Source organism: Mizuhopecten yessoensis, unplaced genomic scaffold (genome assembly GCF_002113885.1).
Source record: "Mizuhopecten yessoensis strain PY_sf001 unplaced genomic scaffold, ASM211388v2 scaffold10961, whole genome shotgun sequence".
Classification (NCBI taxonomy): domain Eukaryota; kingdom Metazoa; phylum Mollusca; class Bivalvia; order Pectinida; family Pectinidae; genus Mizuhopecten; species Mizuhopecten yessoensis.
The window spans coordinates 621581-639748 of NW_018408808.1; the positions used below are offsets into that span (position 1 = coordinate 621581).

The 18168-nt window shown below is 38.5% G+C and overlaps 2 protein-coding genes across 6 annotated transcripts in view; one reads left to right on the forward strand and one right to left on the reverse strand.

Moving 5' to 3' along the window:
* LOC110464108 (BTB/POZ domain-containing protein 16-like) overlaps window positions 1-18168 on the forward strand; it is a 100232-nt gene that overhangs the window by 31331 nt on the left and 50733 nt on the right. For all 4 annotated transcript variants that reach the window (XM_021519165.1, XM_021519163.1, XM_021519166.1 and 1 more), the window contains one exon: window positions 17728-17837. In XM_021519165.1, the coding sequence (XP_021374840.1) occupies window positions 17728-17837 (110 nt within the window). The remainder of the gene's footprint in view (window positions 1-17727; window positions 17838-18168) is intronic.
* LOC110464111 lies at window positions 1547-13570 on the reverse strand. Of its 2 annotated transcripts, XM_021519170.1 has the most exons (4): window positions 13166-13570; window positions 12496-12915; window positions 3209-3460; window positions 1547-3145 (listed from the first exon to the last, which is right to left on the reverse strand). In XM_021519170.1, the coding sequence occupies exons 1-4, from the start codon at window positions 13235-13237 to the stop codon at window positions 2837-2839; spliced, it is 1053 nt and encodes a 350-aa protein (XP_021374845.1). In that variant the 5' UTR covers window positions 13238-13570; the 3' UTR covers window positions 1547-2836. The 2 variants fall into 2 exon arrangements, 1 of the variants encoding a protein (XP_021374845.1); XR_002464467.1 differs by lacking the exons at window positions 1547-3145; window positions 3209-3460 and adding an exon at window positions 3513-3544 and having other exon boundaries at window positions 12496-13570.

The following is an 18168-nucleotide window of genomic DNA, read 5'->3' on the forward strand; positions in this document are numbered from 1 at the left end:
TATCGAGATACGTATCGAATCGTGGGTAAAATGTATCGTGACAGCACTAACCGGTAGGGGACTAATAACAAACAGACATAGAGGTCAGTCAATATATTGTTTATTTGTAAAAGAATTGAAAGTGAACAACAAATATCAATCAAAGTGGTCCGAAGAATTAGATTTAGTGGTAAATGACATATGGTGTGAAGAATTAGATTTAGTGGTAGATGACATATATGGTGTGAAGAATTAGATTTAATGGTAGATGACATATGGGGTGAAGAATTAGATTTAATGGTAGATGACATATGATGTGAAGAATTAGATTTAGTGGTAAATGACATATGGTGTGAAGAATTAGACTTAGTGGTAGATGACATATGGTGTGAAGAACTAGATTTAGTGGTAGATGGCATATATGGTGGGAAGAATTAGATTTAGTGGTAGATGACATATGGTGTGAAGAATTAGATTTAGTGGTAGATGACATATAGTGTGAAGAACTAGATTTAGTGGTAGATGACATATGGTGTGAAGAATTAGATTTAGTGGTAGATGACATATGGTGTGAAGAACTAGATTTAGTGGTAGATGGCATATATGGTGGGAAGAATGAGATTTAGTGGTAGATGACATATGGTGTGAAGAACTAGATTTAGTGGTAGATGGCATATATGGTGGGAAGAATGAGATTTAGTGGTAGATGACATATGGTGTGAATAATTAGATTTAGTGGTAGATGACATATAGTGTGAAGAACTAGATTTAGTGGTAGATTTAGTGGTAGATGACATATGGTGTGAAGAACTAGATTTAGTGGTAGATGGCATATATGGTGGGAAGAATGAGATTTAGTGGTAGATGACATATGGTGTGAAGAACTAGATTTAGTGGTAGATGACATATGGGGTGAAGAATTAGATTTAGTGGTAGATGAAATAAGGTGTGAAGAATTAGATTTAGTGGTAGGTGACATATAGTGTGAAGAACTAGATTTAGTCGTAGATGACATATGGTGTGAAGAATTACGTTTAGTGGTAGATAACATATGGTGTGAATAATTAGATTTAGTGGTAGATGACATATATGGTGTGAAGAATTAGATTTAGTGATAGATGACACATGGTGTGAAGAATTAGATTTAGTGGTAGGTGACATATAGTGTGAAGAACTAGATTTAGTGGTAGATGACATATGGTGTGAAGAACTAGATTTGGTGGTAGATGGCATATATGGTGGGAAGAATGAGATTTAGTGGTAGATGACATATGGTGTGAAGGATTAGATTTAGTGGTAGATGACATATGGCGTGAAGAATTAGATTTAGTGGTAGATGAAATAAGGTGTGAAGAATTAGATTTAGTGGTAGATGACACATGGTGGGAAGGATTACATTTAGTGGTAGATAACATATGGTGTGAAGAATTAGATTTAGTGGTAGATGACATATGGTGTGAAGAATTACATTTAGTGGTAGATAACATATGGTGTGAAGAATTAGATTTAGTGATAGATGACACATGGTGTGAAGAATTAGATTTAGTGGTAGATGACATATGGTGGGAAAACATTAATGTAATTTCTTTCAAATATACGTTAGATTGCACATTCACAGAATTATAAGCTCAAAAAGATATCTTCATAGGATAAAGGTAAAAGACTGACCCCACTCTGTACATTTTGTAATAGATTATGTAGAAACTATATTACACATGTTTTGTGAATGTAGAATAGTGGGCAGCTATTGGAATGAAATTAAAATGTGGTTACAAACAAAAACAAATAAAACAATACTTCTTCAAAATAGTGACAGAATCTTAGGCAAAGGATCAGACAGACATGAATTAACCTGTCTTAATACAATACTACTACTAGTAATTGTTAAATTTCACATATACAAACAAAAGGTAGGAAACAAACTACCTAGACCTAGAGTACTATATACAAATTAAACAGAAGAAGCAATGTAAAAAACAAAAACGAGTATGAAAAATTAAAAAAAATTGGCATCAAATAAAGTAAACAGCTGCGCAGTGTCACTTAAGCGTTGACATTTTAAATTTCACAAAATAGAATGAAAGCGAGTGAAAAAAACGTGGTGTTTTGTCCAAAAGAAAATGATATAAAACTTTCTATGTCTCACAAAACCCCTTATTAATAACCACAATGATTTATATATAGCATGTGTGGACATGCCGCCATGACTAGCGGTTCCTGGACCACAACTAACGGTACATTGACCATGACTAGCGGTACCTGGACCACAACTAACAGTACCTTGACCATGACTAGCGGTACCTGTACCACAACTAACAGTACCTTGACCATGACTAGCGGTACCTGGACCACGACTAACAGTACCTTGACCATGACTAGCTGTACCTGGACCACAACTAACAGTACCTTGACCATGACTAGCTGTACCTTGACCACAACTAATGGTACATTGACCATGACTAGCGGTACCTGGACCACAACTAACAGTACCTGGACCATGACTAGCGGTACCTGGACCACAACTAATGGTACATTGACCATGACTAGCTGTACCTGGACCACAACTAACAGTACCTGGACCATGACTAGCGTACCTGGACCATGACTAACAGTACCTGGACCACAACTAACGGTACCTCGACCACAACTAACAGTACCTGGACCATAACATGCGGTACCAGGGCCGTCTTGTATAAAACATCTCAAAGTTAAGGAAAATCTCAAGAGTTGAGATGTTTTATACAGGGGGGCCCTGGACCTCAACTAGCAGTACCTTAACCACGACTAGCGGTAACTAGACCACGACTATCAGTACCTTGACCATCACTAGCGGAACCTTGACCACGACAAGCGGTATCTAGACCACGACTATCAGTACCTTGACCAGTGGAACCTTGACCACAACTAGTGGTACCTGGAACACGACTATCAGCACATTGACCACGACTAGCGGTACCTGGACCACAACTAGCAGTTCCTTAACCGCTACTATCAGTACCTTGACCATGACTAGCGGTACCTGGACCATGACAAGCAGTACCTTAACCACGACTAGCGGTACCTGGACCACAACTAGCGGTACCTGGACCATGACTTGTGGTACCTGGACATCAACTAGCAGTACCTTAACCACGACTATCAGTACCTTGACCATGACTAGCGGTACCTGGACCATGACTTGCGGTACCTGGACATCAACTAGCAGTACCTTAACCACAACTATCAGTACCTTGACCATGACTAGTGGAACATTGACCACGACTAGCGGTATCTGGACCTCAACTAGCAGTTCCTTAACCACAACTAGCGGTACCTGGACCATGACTAGCAGTACCTGGACCAAGACTATCAGTACCTGGAGCATGACTAGCGGTACCTTGACTATGACTAGTGGAACATTGACCACGACTAGCGGTATCTGGACCTCAACTAGCAGTTCCTTAACCACAACTAGCGGTACCTGGACCATGACTAGCGGTACCTTGACCACGACTATCAGTACCTGGAACACGACTATCAGCACATTGACCACGACTAGTGGTACCTTGACCACGACTAGCGGTACCTTGGCTGGCTTTGTTACCATAGTTAATTCAGTTTGGGGCTGGCTCCACCAGTGTCCTTGGTAGTAACGGCTACAGAGTTGTATAGGGCTATTTGGTCTCGAAATTATAATCCTGTGAATGTCTCACAATCTGTAGTCTAGACATTTTTCTTATAATCCTGTGAATGTCTCAAAATCTGTAGTCTAGACATTTTACTTATAATCCTGTAAAAGTCACACATTGGTAATCATTGTAAGTTTCCATTTTCCTGATTTCCATGTCATTGTCATGGTAACTAGATACACTAGTTGTTTGGTTACAGGTGTCACACACTGCTGTACTGTAGTAGTGCGACTTTGCTAACATGCCATGTATCAAACACTGCCCACAGGATATCCTCCCTGTCTATACCTACAGCCTGTGTATATACTGTATCTGTGTGTACGACCCTGAGGAACTCACCACCTCCACTGATGAGTAGGACCCCGTAGTTGTCAAAGTCACCTATGATCAGGTTCCCCACACTGTCATACACCACACCTTCACAAGGTTTATATGTTCTGGAGATGTAACCTCTATATACAAACAGCTCCTTGAAATCAGTGTCCATCACAACAACATGTCGTTTTCCATCACCACCATCACTTTCACGACTGAAATCAAGGACTGCCACATTGTGAGTGACAGGACACTCTGAGATCCTGTGTGGTGTACACACTAATGGTTTCCCAGTCCCTTTAGCCATTGTAGTACACACCATTTTACCATTTGTGGTAAATTTGGAGATGTGTTTGGTCATCCCTACAATGAGATGGTTACTGGCTGTAACACATATACACGAGGGTAACTTCTTGGTACGGAATCTGTGTGTCAGTTGTCCTGATACCAGCTCCATGATGTTGTTTTCTGTATCACAGACCCACAGTGTGTGTGTGGTGGGTGACAGACTGATGTCACTTATCCTGACACTGTTATAGACAAGCTGTTTTACTTTACCCTTCCTGTCCAGGAGAGTTAATGTGTCACCGTACCTGGTCCACACCTGACCATCAATGGTGGGACATATAGACCTAATGTAACATGGAGACTTCCACTCCTCCACTATCTTGGTCTGTGACAGTAGTTTGTATGTTGTCACTGCTTTCTTCACTTTTGCTCCTGACTGTTGTTGTTGTGTAGAGGGTTGTCCCACATCATCAGATGTTGATACTGACCGATCCTGGTCAGTTAATTTTGTTTGACCTTGACTTAAGGTGGTAACTTTTCCCAAGGCTTCTTTCAGGTGATCTTGAGGATTTTCATTTTGTGTGAAGTTGGCAGTACCCAGGACAGGTTTTACAGGGAGACTGTATGTAGGAGAATGGATCTCACAAAATGTATCATAAATCTGTATGTGTGAACCACGCTGGAGAGCTGTTTTACATTCTTGAATTTGTTGTTTGAGTTGCTTCTCGTACATCTCCAGGTCCTGTTTGTATTTCTTTATCAGCTTGGTATTATCCTCTTCCATTTTGTGGTAAAGAGAGAGTGTCTGTGCTGTAAGCATGTCCAGTTCTTGTTTTAATTTATCTGTTTGCATTTTTAACTTTTGTGACAGCTTCTCAAAAGTACTGGTGTTGTCTTTAAGGAGCGTATCAGTAGTGGTGATATATTTCCCAATTTGCACAAGGTAATTTTTTTCTGTTCTGTCTATGAAGTTTTTAATGTCTGTTTTTTTCTGGGGAGTGATTTCACTTAGCTCACAAAGTGGATGGATTTTGTGAATAGAAGAAAGGCATTTCGGACAAACCAGTTCCTGACACTTTTCACAATAAAATTCTAATTGTCTCCCCTTGTGGTGAATACATGTCGTTTGACCTTTGATACGGAGAGGCATTTGGCTTATAGGGGTTGCCATTTTGATGAAAAGCTAAATTATTTGTTGAAGTCCTGAAGATATTTGTTGTTCTTGTATAAATATATTGTTATCAGTATTCACTCACAAATAAGAGTTTGTTATGTAAAGAAATGAAAACTTGATTTTACTGTCCCATCCAGTAGTATATGTTTGTTAAACTAAGTATATAAATGAAAAAACACTGTAGAATAAACTACCTCACAATCACTGATGTCACTGTGTTACTGTGATGATGAATCCAAGTTTTCCATTCTATACCTCCGAATAATCACTTTCATTTGTCCATATTTCTCAGGCCTAAAATTCACAATCACATGATGACCTGTAGCTTTGCTGATAAATCGGTCACTTGTTTGCTGCCATTGTAAATGTTCGCCCATCACTGCTGCAATGCGTAGATCTGTTTAAACCTGCAGTACTTCCCTGTTGTACATAGTGACTAACTTCCCTGTGGAGCGACAGCTTACCGGCAGACTTACACTGATAAAGACATGGAAAGTGAAGTAGGTCGGTGTAGATTGTGTTTAACCCTTTGTCACATACAAGCCTATACAAAACAGCACTGTACATCAACAAAGAAAATGTACAATGTTTGTTGTGAACATTGTTACAGCCTCTGTTTCAGTTCAGTTTCTTTATTTTCGAGATCCATCCGACTCGTAGGTTAAATGTCAAACAGTTACATCATGTAATACATGTACAAGAGATTATTATACAAATTTAAATTGATAAAGTGGAAAGTGAGCTAACAAAGTACACAAGCAGTTTTCCATATCAGACATTGATTTCTCTACGTTTTCTCGTAGCACAATATAAATACTTTCCTTGATTACATAATTCTTTTACATTATTAGTACTCAATGATTTCGTTAAAAACATTACCATTTGAGTGCAACATCTCAATGGCACTTGTTTTAGAATCACTTGTACCAGTAGGTACCTGGCATTAAGTGCTATGATGTGTCCTCATATAAATGACCTTGACCTACTTTCAAGGTCACATGGTTCAACGTTGTAAAAAAACCTTTAAACAGAACCTTCTGAATAACCAAGAGGCCTAGAACAATGCTATTAGGGAAGTAGGTATCTGGGACAGAGTGCTATAAGTTACCTCAAATAAATGACCTTGACCTACTTTCAAGGTCTCAGGGGTGAAATATGTGTATACTTCTTCAACAATACCAGAAGGCCATTGGTGATGATATTTGACCAGGAGCATGCTGGGATAGAGTAGTATACATTTTCATTTACTCGGGGACATTCTTAACCCAAGGAGACTCAAGATATGGAAATATTTGAGAATATTTCCCTATTATTGCTCAAATATCCAGGTGAGCGATACAGGTCCTCTGGGCCTCTTGTTATTGAATGCCTTGAAAGTGTAATTAACAGTATCTGATATATTTGATTAAATTTTGATCACACCAACATTGGTTATTTTGTCAGAGAATCCACAGACACTTCAGAAATGTTGATTCTATTTCTGGAAACGATTCTACTGTACAGGACGGGATATTTTTTACAATAACATATTTCACAATAAGTCTATTTTTGATTAATAGATAAATATTTACATCTCTCCTTTCTTCAGCTTAATTAACTCTGACTGCGTATAAATTAGCGTATACGCAATGAAAAAAGGTTCGTCAGATTGATACATGTTTCAAATATGGCGCCGTTCACGCCTAAAAGAATAACTCATCGATGACAGCCATTGTTTGGTTCCTTCATCATCTAGAAATATGGAACCTATTTTGGATCCATTATGTTTGATTATACAATAAAGGGATGCTGGCGAACTTCTTATCTGCGCTATCACAAGGAGGCAAGAACACCAACATACCCCGTCTCCTGCATACACACACGCATACACTACACACATGGAGGCACATATTCTTAAATGACCTTAGCTGTTAATAGGAGGTTAAACAAAATTAAACAACCAAATAAACAAACCATGGATGCACATTCAAAATTCTTTGACAGTTAGTACAGTAATCAATGGCGGCGGCTTCCTTTTGCGATGTTCGACCGCGTCACCACCAGAGCAGTGTTTCAATGCGTGTACATCATATACCCCCCACAACGAATAAAGGGGGTTAGGGTGGGGTTGGGGGGTGGGGTGTATACTGGAATCAGCTTGTCTGTCTATCTGTTAAAATGTTGTTCAGACAACTCCTTCTAAAGTGATGGACTGATTTCAACCAAACTTTCTAGATATGATAAATGACACCTGAAGGTGTGCATCCAGGTATTATTTTTTCATTCTGACCTTTTTTTACGATGTTATGGCTCTTTGTTGAAAAATTCCTTCTCCGGATAACTCCTCCAAAACTACGGGGCCAATTTCAACGAAAGTTTTCAGATAAGATAACTACCACCTGATATTGTGCATCCAGGTATTATTTTTTTCATTCTGACCCTTTTTACGGAGTTATTGCCCTTTGTTGAAAAACGCTTGTCCTGACAACTTCTCCTTAACTACTCAGCCAATTTCACTAAGAAGGCACGCCTTTATTTTCTTATTCCTACATCCAGCGAATTAATGACAAAAATAGATAAAGCTGAGATAAAGCCAGGTTATAAAACTGACCACTCCATTTAAATCATTCTCAACTTAAAACTAACTGAATTTAAAAAAGGATGCAGGTTTTGGAAATTCAATAACACACTTTTACGAGATAAAACACACATTGATAAAGTGAAGTCATGTACTGAAGGAACAGAAATGGAGTTGGCAGTACCTATTTATGGTAAAGACGAAATAGCTAACATAAGCCCTGTCAATTATCAATCAACACTTGATGATCAGCTAGTTTTTGAAATGCTGCAACTAAAAATTCGTTCTATGACAATACCATATAGTGGTACAGTAATAAATAGAGAATAAATAATGAAAAATTTCAAAATATTGAAGGACAAATAAAAAATATTGAAAAAATGCTGAATAATATGTACACAATACAATCCTAGAAGAAATTGTCACTTAATTAAAAACGGCACACGAAAACATGATAAATGAGTACATAAAGGGAGTGTTAATTAGATCTAGAGCTCAATGGGTAGAAAATGGGGAAAAGCCTACTAAGTGACTCCTGTAACAAGTTGAAACAAGAAACTACGTCAGTAAAAATGTGTCTTAGCTAAAAATTATGAAGGGTATGAAATTACAGATCAAGAGAATATACGAAAGGAAATACAAATCTTTTATAATAACTTCTACTCGTGCAAAGAAGGAGAAATTGAGGAATTGGATCTAAAGCAATTATTACAGTAATATGGAATACCAAAACTATCTGTAGCAAGTAGAACTAGAACAGACCATTAATGTGGAATACCAAAACTATCTGTAGCAAGTAGAACTAGACCAGACCATTGATATGGAATACCAAAACTCTCTGTAGCAGGTAGAACTAGAACAGACCATTAATGTGGAATACCCAAACTATCTGTAGCAAGTAGAACTAGAACAGACCATTAATGTGGAATACCAAAACTATCTGTAGCAAGTAGAACTGGAACATTAAAGTGGAAGAACTGGGTAATTGAATCAAAATCTAAAAAAAATGGGAAAGCCCAGGCCCAGAAGGATTTTCGGCAGAATTCTATAAATTTTTCTGGTCAGATAAAAAAAATTATATTCTAAAATCAATTAAATATGGGTATCCAAATAGGAGAACTATCGCTATCACAAAAAACAAGGAGTAGTCGCTATTTTACCCAAGGGTAATAACCCAGGGAGTCGTGAAGAACTTATAACGTCCTATCAACATGCAGCAATGGTAATTTAAGGACGGCCTCCCCTGTGTGCATCATGCATGCCTGTAATGTATGCGTGTGTGTTTTGAGAGGCTCTGACATGTTCTCGTTTGTCTCCTTGTGATAGTGAGGAACTGATGCCGACTTTATAGTGCTACCTCACTGAAACATACTGCCGAAGACACCCAGCAGGACACCCCACCCGGTCACATTATACTGACAACGGGCGAACCAGTCATCCCACTCCTAAATTGCTGAGCCTTAAGCAAGAGTAGAAAACCTTTTCCGGAAAGAAGTACAACTGACTTATAGGAATTTTCTAGTAGAAATATATGATGAAGATAGCATAAACCAACAACTATGGTATAATGACAAAATAAACAAGAGGCCCATGGGCCTTAATGGTCACCTGATATATTTATACAGAGAGTTGATTTTTGTTTTTAACATGAACAGAAATATTATTCAAAGTGACAAAAAACAATAAAACCACCTTATTCAATATCTAGCAAGCAGATTTAAGACTGAAAAGTATTTGAAACTAGTACCTCTGATTCTAAACAAGGAAAATGAAGAAATTTTATGTTAGCACACAGACTCCATTGGGCCCCACCCTACAGCCCTTGGGGGTAGGGATTGCTCAAAATTTACAAAGTATCAAACTGTCAACTTAGGGTTATAATTCCTATCAAATTATCAACGTGTAATATCCAAAGTATCATTTGCCATTATAAACCATAACAAATTTTGCCCCCCCCCCCCCCCTTCCCCAGGGGGAAACGCGAGACCCCAGGGTCATGAAATTCACAATTTTGGTAAAGCACCTTAAGACCCTTCCATCTATGAAGAGTATTTGATTCTACCATATCTGGGTCTTGAGAAGAAGATTTTTGAAATTTCAGTCAATTCAACCCTTTTTGGCCCCACCCATCAGCCCCGGGGGGTCAGCCAGGGCTCATAGGTACATACTATCAAACTGCTACCTAATACTGATAATGCTAACCCAAATTGAATTACTTCCAATGGAAATTAAACAAATGTTGGTCCAAAATGTGATTTCCCTATATAAACTATAGTAAAGTTTACCCCCTCCCCAGGGGGAAACGTGAGACCCCAGGGTCAAGAAATTCACAATTTTGGTAAAGCACCTTAAGACCCTTCTATCTATGAAGAGTATTTGATTCTACCATATCTGGATCTTGAGAAAAAGATTTTTGAAATTTTAGTCAATTTTACCCTTTTTGGCCCTGCCTCTCAGGCCCCTGGGGGCTGGGGACCATATAATTCACAACTTTAGTTGACCTTTGGCCATGGAAGGTTCCTGCAAAATTTCATTGAAATTGGTTCAGGGGTTTTGGAGAAGAAGTCGAAAATGTAAATTGTTTACGGACGCACGACGGACGACGGACGACGGCGGACAAAAGGCGATCGCAATAGGTCACTTGAGACTTTGTCTCAGGTGACCTAAAAATTGATGATAAACCAGCTTATTTCAAACAATGTATTATGTTTGTACACGAAATAATTAACTCTTACAAACACTTTTGTGAAAAATATGAGTTCCGTCCCTAAATAACTATGTTCTATGGTTTACGCAATGCAATTACAGATCTATGTAATATGTAACACAAAACATGCAGCGTACCACCATATTACCACATTGTCCAAGATACATCTAATTATAATAATTTGAGGTTCTTATATACCGCCTTATCACAACCTAGTTTTTAGTTCATCACAAAGCGGTTCACAAATTATTATCCGTGGTTATAGGGCCTTTGCAACCTGCCAATATCTTTCTCAATTCCCTTGGAAGCATACAGCCGGTGCTGCCATTTCGGCGCTCACAGCTAGCATTCAACGATTCTGGCACTGCCCAACCACATACTCATTTGCAGCTGAGTAGACTGGAACAAGTCTTCAAGTTCACATATCTACTATATAATAACAAACAAACATAGAGGTCAGTCAATATATAGTTTATTGGTCAAAGAATTGAAAGTGAACAACAAATATAAATCAAAATGGTCTGAAGAATTAGATTTAGTGGTAGATGACATATGGTGTGAAGAACTAGATTGAGTGGTAGATGAGACATGGTGTGAAGAATTACATTTAGTGGTAGATGACATATAGTGTGAAGAATTAGATTTAATGGTAGATGACATATGGTGTGAAGAATTAGATTTAGTGGTAGATGACATATGGTGGGAAGAATTACATTTAGTGGTAGATGACATATGGTGGAAAAACATTAATGTGATTTCTTTCAGATGTACACTAGATTGCAAACTTAGATGGTTTTTATATAGAATCACTCACAGAATTATTAGTTCAAATAGATATCTTCATAGGATAGAGATAAAAGACTGACCCACTCGGCACATTTTGTAATAGATATGTGGAAACTATATTACACATGTTTTGTGAATATAGAATAGTGGACAACTATTGGAATGAAATTAAAATGTGGTTACAAACAAAATCAAATAAAACAATACTTCTTCAAAATAGTGACAGAATCTTAGGCAAAGGATCAGACAGACATGAATTAACCCCTCTTAATACAATACTACTACTAGTAATTTTACATATTTACAAACAAAAGGTGGGAAACAAACTACCCAGTATTACTGGTTTCTAAAAAGACCTAGAGTACTATACATACAAACATACATAAAGTAAACAGCTGCGCAGTGTCACTTTAGCGTTGAAATTTCAAATTTCACAAAATAGAATGAAAGCGAGTGAAAAAAACATGGTGTTTTGTCCAAAAGAAAATGATCTAAAACTTTCTATATCTCACTCACAAGTTTAAAATTGTGTTATATATTGTATTTCATTTAAAATGCAATATTCATTTATGTACAAAACATGCAATAATAGTAGAAACATATCATTTGAACATGTACTGAATACAATGTACGCATAAACCATGGCAAGATACAGTAGGTTTATCTCAAGTCTCAAAATGTGATTTAAATATGGAAATTGAACAGAAGTAAGTAAGAATTTACCTAACAAGAACAAAAATACTTGTGTAAGAATCTTGTAGAAAATGAAAAAGCAAAACAACTTAATTCTATATTGTAATAAAATGTATGCTCTTAATTAAGGCAATGCTATAATCATAAGATGCAGAAAGATAATATAAAAAAATAAAAAAAAACCCACCATTGCCATTACTTTAAAATAGAACAGGGCATATACTGTCAAAAATTTAGTGTAAATGGTCCTTTTTTAACAGTCAATGGTCACTTTTGCTTTTGCTTGGTGCTTATAAGGGAGATACACTGTCACGCCAACTATTAGTACCTTGACCACGACTAGCGGTACCTTGACCACGACTAGCGGTACCTGGACCTCAACTAGGGATACCTGGACCATGACTAGCGGTTCCTGGACCACGACTATTAGTACCTTGACCATGACTAGCGGTACCTGGACCACAACAATTAGTACCTTGACCATGACTATCAGTAACTTGACCACAATTAGGGGTACCTGGACCACGACTAACAGTAACTTGACCACAACTTGCGGTACCTTGACCACAACTATCAGTAACTTGACCACAACTTGCGGTACCTTGACCACGACTATCAGTAACTTGACCACAACTAGCGGAACCTGGACCATGACTAGCAGTACCTTGACCACGACTATCAGTACCTTGACCACAACTATAGGTACATTGACCACGACTATCAGTACCTTGACCATGACTATCAGTAACTTGACCCCGATTATCAGTACCTGGACCATGACAAGCAGTACCTTGACCACGATTATCAGTACCTTGACCACGACTAGTGTACCTTGACCTCGACTATCAGTACCTTGACCATGACTATCAGTACCTTGACCATGACTATCAGTAACTTGACCACGACTATCAGTACCTCGACCACGATTAGCGGTAATATGGCCACAACTAGTGGTACCTTGACCAACACTATCAGTACCTTGACCACGACTAGTGTACCTTGACCACGACTATCAGTACCTTGACCATGACTATCAGTACCTTGACCACGGCTAACGATACCTTGACCATGACTATCAGTAACTTGACCACGACTATCAGTACCTCGACCACGATTAGCGGTAGTATGGCCACAACTAGTGGTACCTTGACCAACACTATCAGTACCTTGACCACGACTAGTGTACCTTGACCATGACTATCAGTACCTTGACCACGACTAGTGGTACCTTGACCACGACTAGCGGTACCTTGGCTGGCTTTGTTACCATAGTTACTTGGTTTGGGGCTGGCTCCACCAGTGTCCTTGGTAGTAATGGCTACAGAGTTGTATAGGGCTATTTGGTCTCGAAATTATAATCCTGTGAATGTCTCACAATCTGTAGTCTAGACATTTTACTTATAATCCTGTGAATGTACGATTACAGTCACACAATCTGTAGTCTAGACATTTTACTTATAATCCTGTGAATGTACGATTACATTCACACAATCTGTAGTCTAGACATTTTACCTATAATCCTGTGAATGTCGCACAATCTGTAGTCTAGACATTTTACCTATAATCCTGTGAATGTCGCACAATCTGTAGTCTAGACATTTTACATATAATCCTGTGAATGTCACACATCTTTTGTTGATTGGTAATCATGATAAGTTTCCTTTGTCCCTGATTTCCATGTCATTGTCATGGTAACTAGATATACTAGTTGTTTGGTTACAGGTGTCACACACTGCTGTACTGTAGTAGTGCGACTTTGTAACGGCCCAACACTGCCCACACGACATCCTCCCTGTCTATACCTACAGACAGTGTACGGTCTGTGTGTATGACCCTGAGGAACTCGCCACGTCCACTGATGAGTAGGACGCTGTAGTTGTCACAGTCCCCTATGATCAGGTTCCCCACACTGTCATACACCACACCCCAAGGGTTAAATGGTTCACCTCTTGTTTGTGGTCTTGGTTTATATGGACTGGGGATGTCACCTCTATATACAAACAGTTCCTTAAAATCTGTGTCCATCACAACAACATGTCGTTTTCCATCACCACCATCACTTTCACTACTGAAATCAGTGACTGCCACATTGTGAGTGACAGGACACTCTGAGATCCTGTGTGGTGTACACACTAATGGTTTCCCAGTCCCTTTAGTCATTGTAGTACACACCATGTTACCATCTGCGGTAAATTTGGAGATGTGTCTGTACATCCCTACAATGACATGGTTACTGGCTGTAATACATATACACAAGGGTAACTCCTTGGTACGGAATCTGTGAGTCAGTCGTCCTGATACCAGCTCCATGATGTTGTTGTCATCATCACAGACCCACAGTGTGTGTGTGGTGGGTGATAGACTGATGTCATTGATCAAGGCATTGTGATTGACCTTCTGTTTTACTTCACCCTTCCTGTCCTGGAGAGTTAATGTGTTACTGTACTTGGTCCACATCTGACAATCAGTGGTGGGACATATAGAACCAATGTGACATGGAGACCTCCACTCCTCCACTACCTTGGTCTGTGGCAGTAGTTTGTATGTTGTCACTGCCTTCTTCACTTTTGCTCCTGACTGTTGTTGTTGTGTAGAGGGTTGTCCCAGATCATCAGATGTTGATACTGACCGATCCTGGTCAGTTAATTTTGTTTGACCTTGACTTAAGGTGGTAACTTTTCCCAAGGCTTCTTTCAGGTGATCTTGAAGATTTTCATTTTGAGTGAAGTTGGCAGTACCCAGGACAGGTTTTACAGGGAGACTGGGTGTAGGAGACTGGATCTCACAAAATGTATCATAAATCTGTATGTGTGAACCACGCTGGAGAGCTGCTTTACATTCTTGAATTTGTTGTTTGAGTTGCTTCTCGTACATCTCGAGGTCCTGTTTGTATTTCTTTATGAGATTTGGATTATCCTCTTCCATTTTGTGGTAAAGAGAGAGTGTCTGTTCTGTAAGCATGTCCAGTTCTTGTTTTAATTTTTCTGTTTGCATTGTTAACTTTTGTGACAGCTTCTCAAAAGTACTAGTGTTGTCTTTAAGGAGTGCATCAGTAGTGGTGATATATTTCCCAATTTGCACAAGGTCATTTTTTTCTGTTCTGTCTATAAAGGTTTTAATGTCTGTTTTTTCATGGGGAGTGATTTCACTTAGCTCACAAAGTGGATGGATTTTGTGAATAGAAGAAAGGCATTTTGGACAAACCAGTTCCTGACACTTTTCACAATAAAATTCTAATTGTCTCCTCTTGTGGTGAATACATGTCGTTTGACCTTTGATACGGAGAGGCATTTGGATTATAGGGGTTGCCATTTTGATGAAAAGCCAAATTATTTGTTGAAGTTCTAAAGTTGTTTGTTGTTCTTGTATAGATATATTGTTATCAGTAAACACTTACAAATTGAGAGTTTGTTATGTAAAGAAATGAAAACTTGATTTTACTGTCCCATCCAGTAGTATATAATTGTTAAACATTTAGTAATGTAAAAAAACCCACTATAAAATAACTACCCCACGATCACTGATGTCATGGGTTACTGTGATGATGAATCCAAGTTTTCCATTCTATACCTCCGAAAAATCACTTACATTTGTCCATATTTCTCAGTCCTAGAATTCACAATCACATGATGACCTGTAGCTTTGCTGATAAATCTGTCACTTTCCTGCTGCCATTGTAAAAGTTTGATCAAAACTTAAAGTCAAATGTTCGGCTGAATTTGACAATGCTGCTGACTAGTTCAGTAATATCAACAGATTTCTGCTCTGGATACGCCCATCACTGCGGCAATACGTAGATCTACCTGTTTAGACCTGCAGTTGTACATAGTAAATAACTTCCCTGTGGAGCGACAGCTAACCGGCAGACTTACACTGATAATAAAGACATAGATAGTGAAGTAGGTCGGTGTAGATTGTGTTTAACTCTTTGCCACATACAAGCCTATATGTAATAGGACAAGGAATTGTGATAAAGATAGTGTCGTCACTGGGGCTCGAACCCACGACCCTTGGCTCTCCAGCCCGATGCTCTACCGCTGAGCTAAAGGGAAATTCTCTACAGCTGACTCTTGTAAGGCAACCTAATCAATGCACTATTCCCCTCTTCTTTCTAACACCAACCCAGGTTCTTTGACTCCCTGCCAAGGGTTCTCCTACCTTGAACGGGGAGGGTCAACGGCACCAATTTGTTATAGGACGAGGAATAGTGATAAAGATAGTGCCGTCGCTGGGGCTCGAACCCGCAATCCTTGGCTCTCTAGCCTGATGCTCTACCGCTGAGCTAAAGGGAAATTCCTTGCAGATGATGCTTGAAAGGCAACCTAATCAATCCACATCTTTTACATATACAAAACAGCACTGAACATCAACGAAGGAAATGTACAATGTTTGTTGTGAACATTGTTACAGCCTCTGTTTCAGTTCAGTTTCTTTATTTCCGAGAGCCATCCGACTCATAGGTTAAATGTCAAACAATTACATCATGTAATACATGTACAAGAGATTATTATACAACTTTAAATTGATAAAGTGGAGAGTGAGCTTACAAAGTACACAAGCAGTTTTCCATATAAGACATTGATTTCTCTACGTTTTCTCGTAACACAATATAAATACTTTCCTTGATTACATAATTCTTTTACATTATTAGTACTCAATAATTTTGTTAACTTAAAAACATTACCATTTGAGTGCAACATCTCAATGGCACTTGTTTTAGAATCACTTTTACCAGTAGGTACGTACCTGGCATTAAGTGCTAATTCCTACCAAGTTTGAAATTTATCCATTCAAAATTACTCAAGTTATTGAGCAGAAACTGTTATGGCAATTCTACAAAGGGCCATAACTCCATAAATAACTGGCAAATAATTTTGGTTACATTTAGGCATGCCTCAGTCAGAGGTATGAAAAAGGCACATTTTATGCACATTTTAGGCATGCCTTAAATGTGCCTAAAATGTGCCTCAAATGTACCTATATTGAACAGGTTTTAACCCCTCCTATTTTGTCCTCTTTTTCTTTGTTACCAAAAATGTACCTAAGGCATGCCAAAATTATTTGTCGGTTATTTACACAGTTATGGCCCTTCGAAGAATTGCCGAAACAGTTTCCGCTGAATAGCTTCAGTAATTTTGAATGGATTCATTTCAAACTTCATAGGATGGTTCATTGCTATGATAGCTCAGATAAGTTTGATTACCAAAATTATTCGCCAATTATTTACAGAGTTATGGCCCTTTGTAGAATTGCCGAAACAGTTTCTGCTAAATAACTTCAGTAATTTTGAATGGATTAATTTCAAACTTGGTAGGGAAGGTTCATTGTCATGAAAGCTTGGACAAGTTCGATAACCAAAATTATTTGCTGCTTATTTATGCAGTTATGGCCCTTTGTAGATGTGACGTTTATCTCTCCAAAAATTATGCACTTATGGGCCTTTGTGGCAAACTGCTCATTCTACATCTGGCGGGCATATCATGTACCGTTTCGTGGAACTCTTGTTGGTTTTAGATTCTATTTCTAAGTAGAAATATTGTCAGTTTTCTTATTTTTGTAGGATGCCTGCTGGACCAGTCAGCAAGTATGTTCCGTCCAACGCCCGCCCGACCACGCCAAAGGACATCTTCCTCTACCATTCCAAGAAAAACAAAAACTATGTGGGACCAGGTCAGTTTACAGTCATTTTAAATCTTTATATAAAGCTTAAGACTTACAAAACAACAACTATATACCCACTTCAGTGTTTAATATTGGGTAACATCACGTGGTCCCTCACCAGTGGTCGTAAAACAACTTTGAAGGATTTGAAACCTGTAGTGTTAGAGGAGTGGATTTAATACTGCTGTGTACAATGATTTGTACAACAAACTCATCCCTCCCCCAATAAAATAAAGGAAATGATATAAATTCTCAGATTTTTGGCGATACATATGTTGTTTTTGCGATAATTTTCTCTGGATTTGACACGGTTTAAGATATACTTGTCACTCGATGAAGG

Coding starts and splice junctions, on each gene's coding strand:
- LOC110464111 (XM_021519170.1), bottom strand. CDS start 13,237: ATGGTCAAGGTATCGTTAGCCGTGGTCAAGGTACTGATAGTCATGGTC. Junction 12,916..13,165: donor TACTGATAGTCGTGGTCAAG/GTACACTAGTCG, acceptor ATCGGGGTCAAG/TTACTGATAGTCATGGTCAA. Junction 3,461..12,495: donor TACCGCTAGTCGTGGTCAAG/GTACTAATAGTT, acceptor GTCGTGGTCAAG/GTACCGCTAGTCATGGTCCA.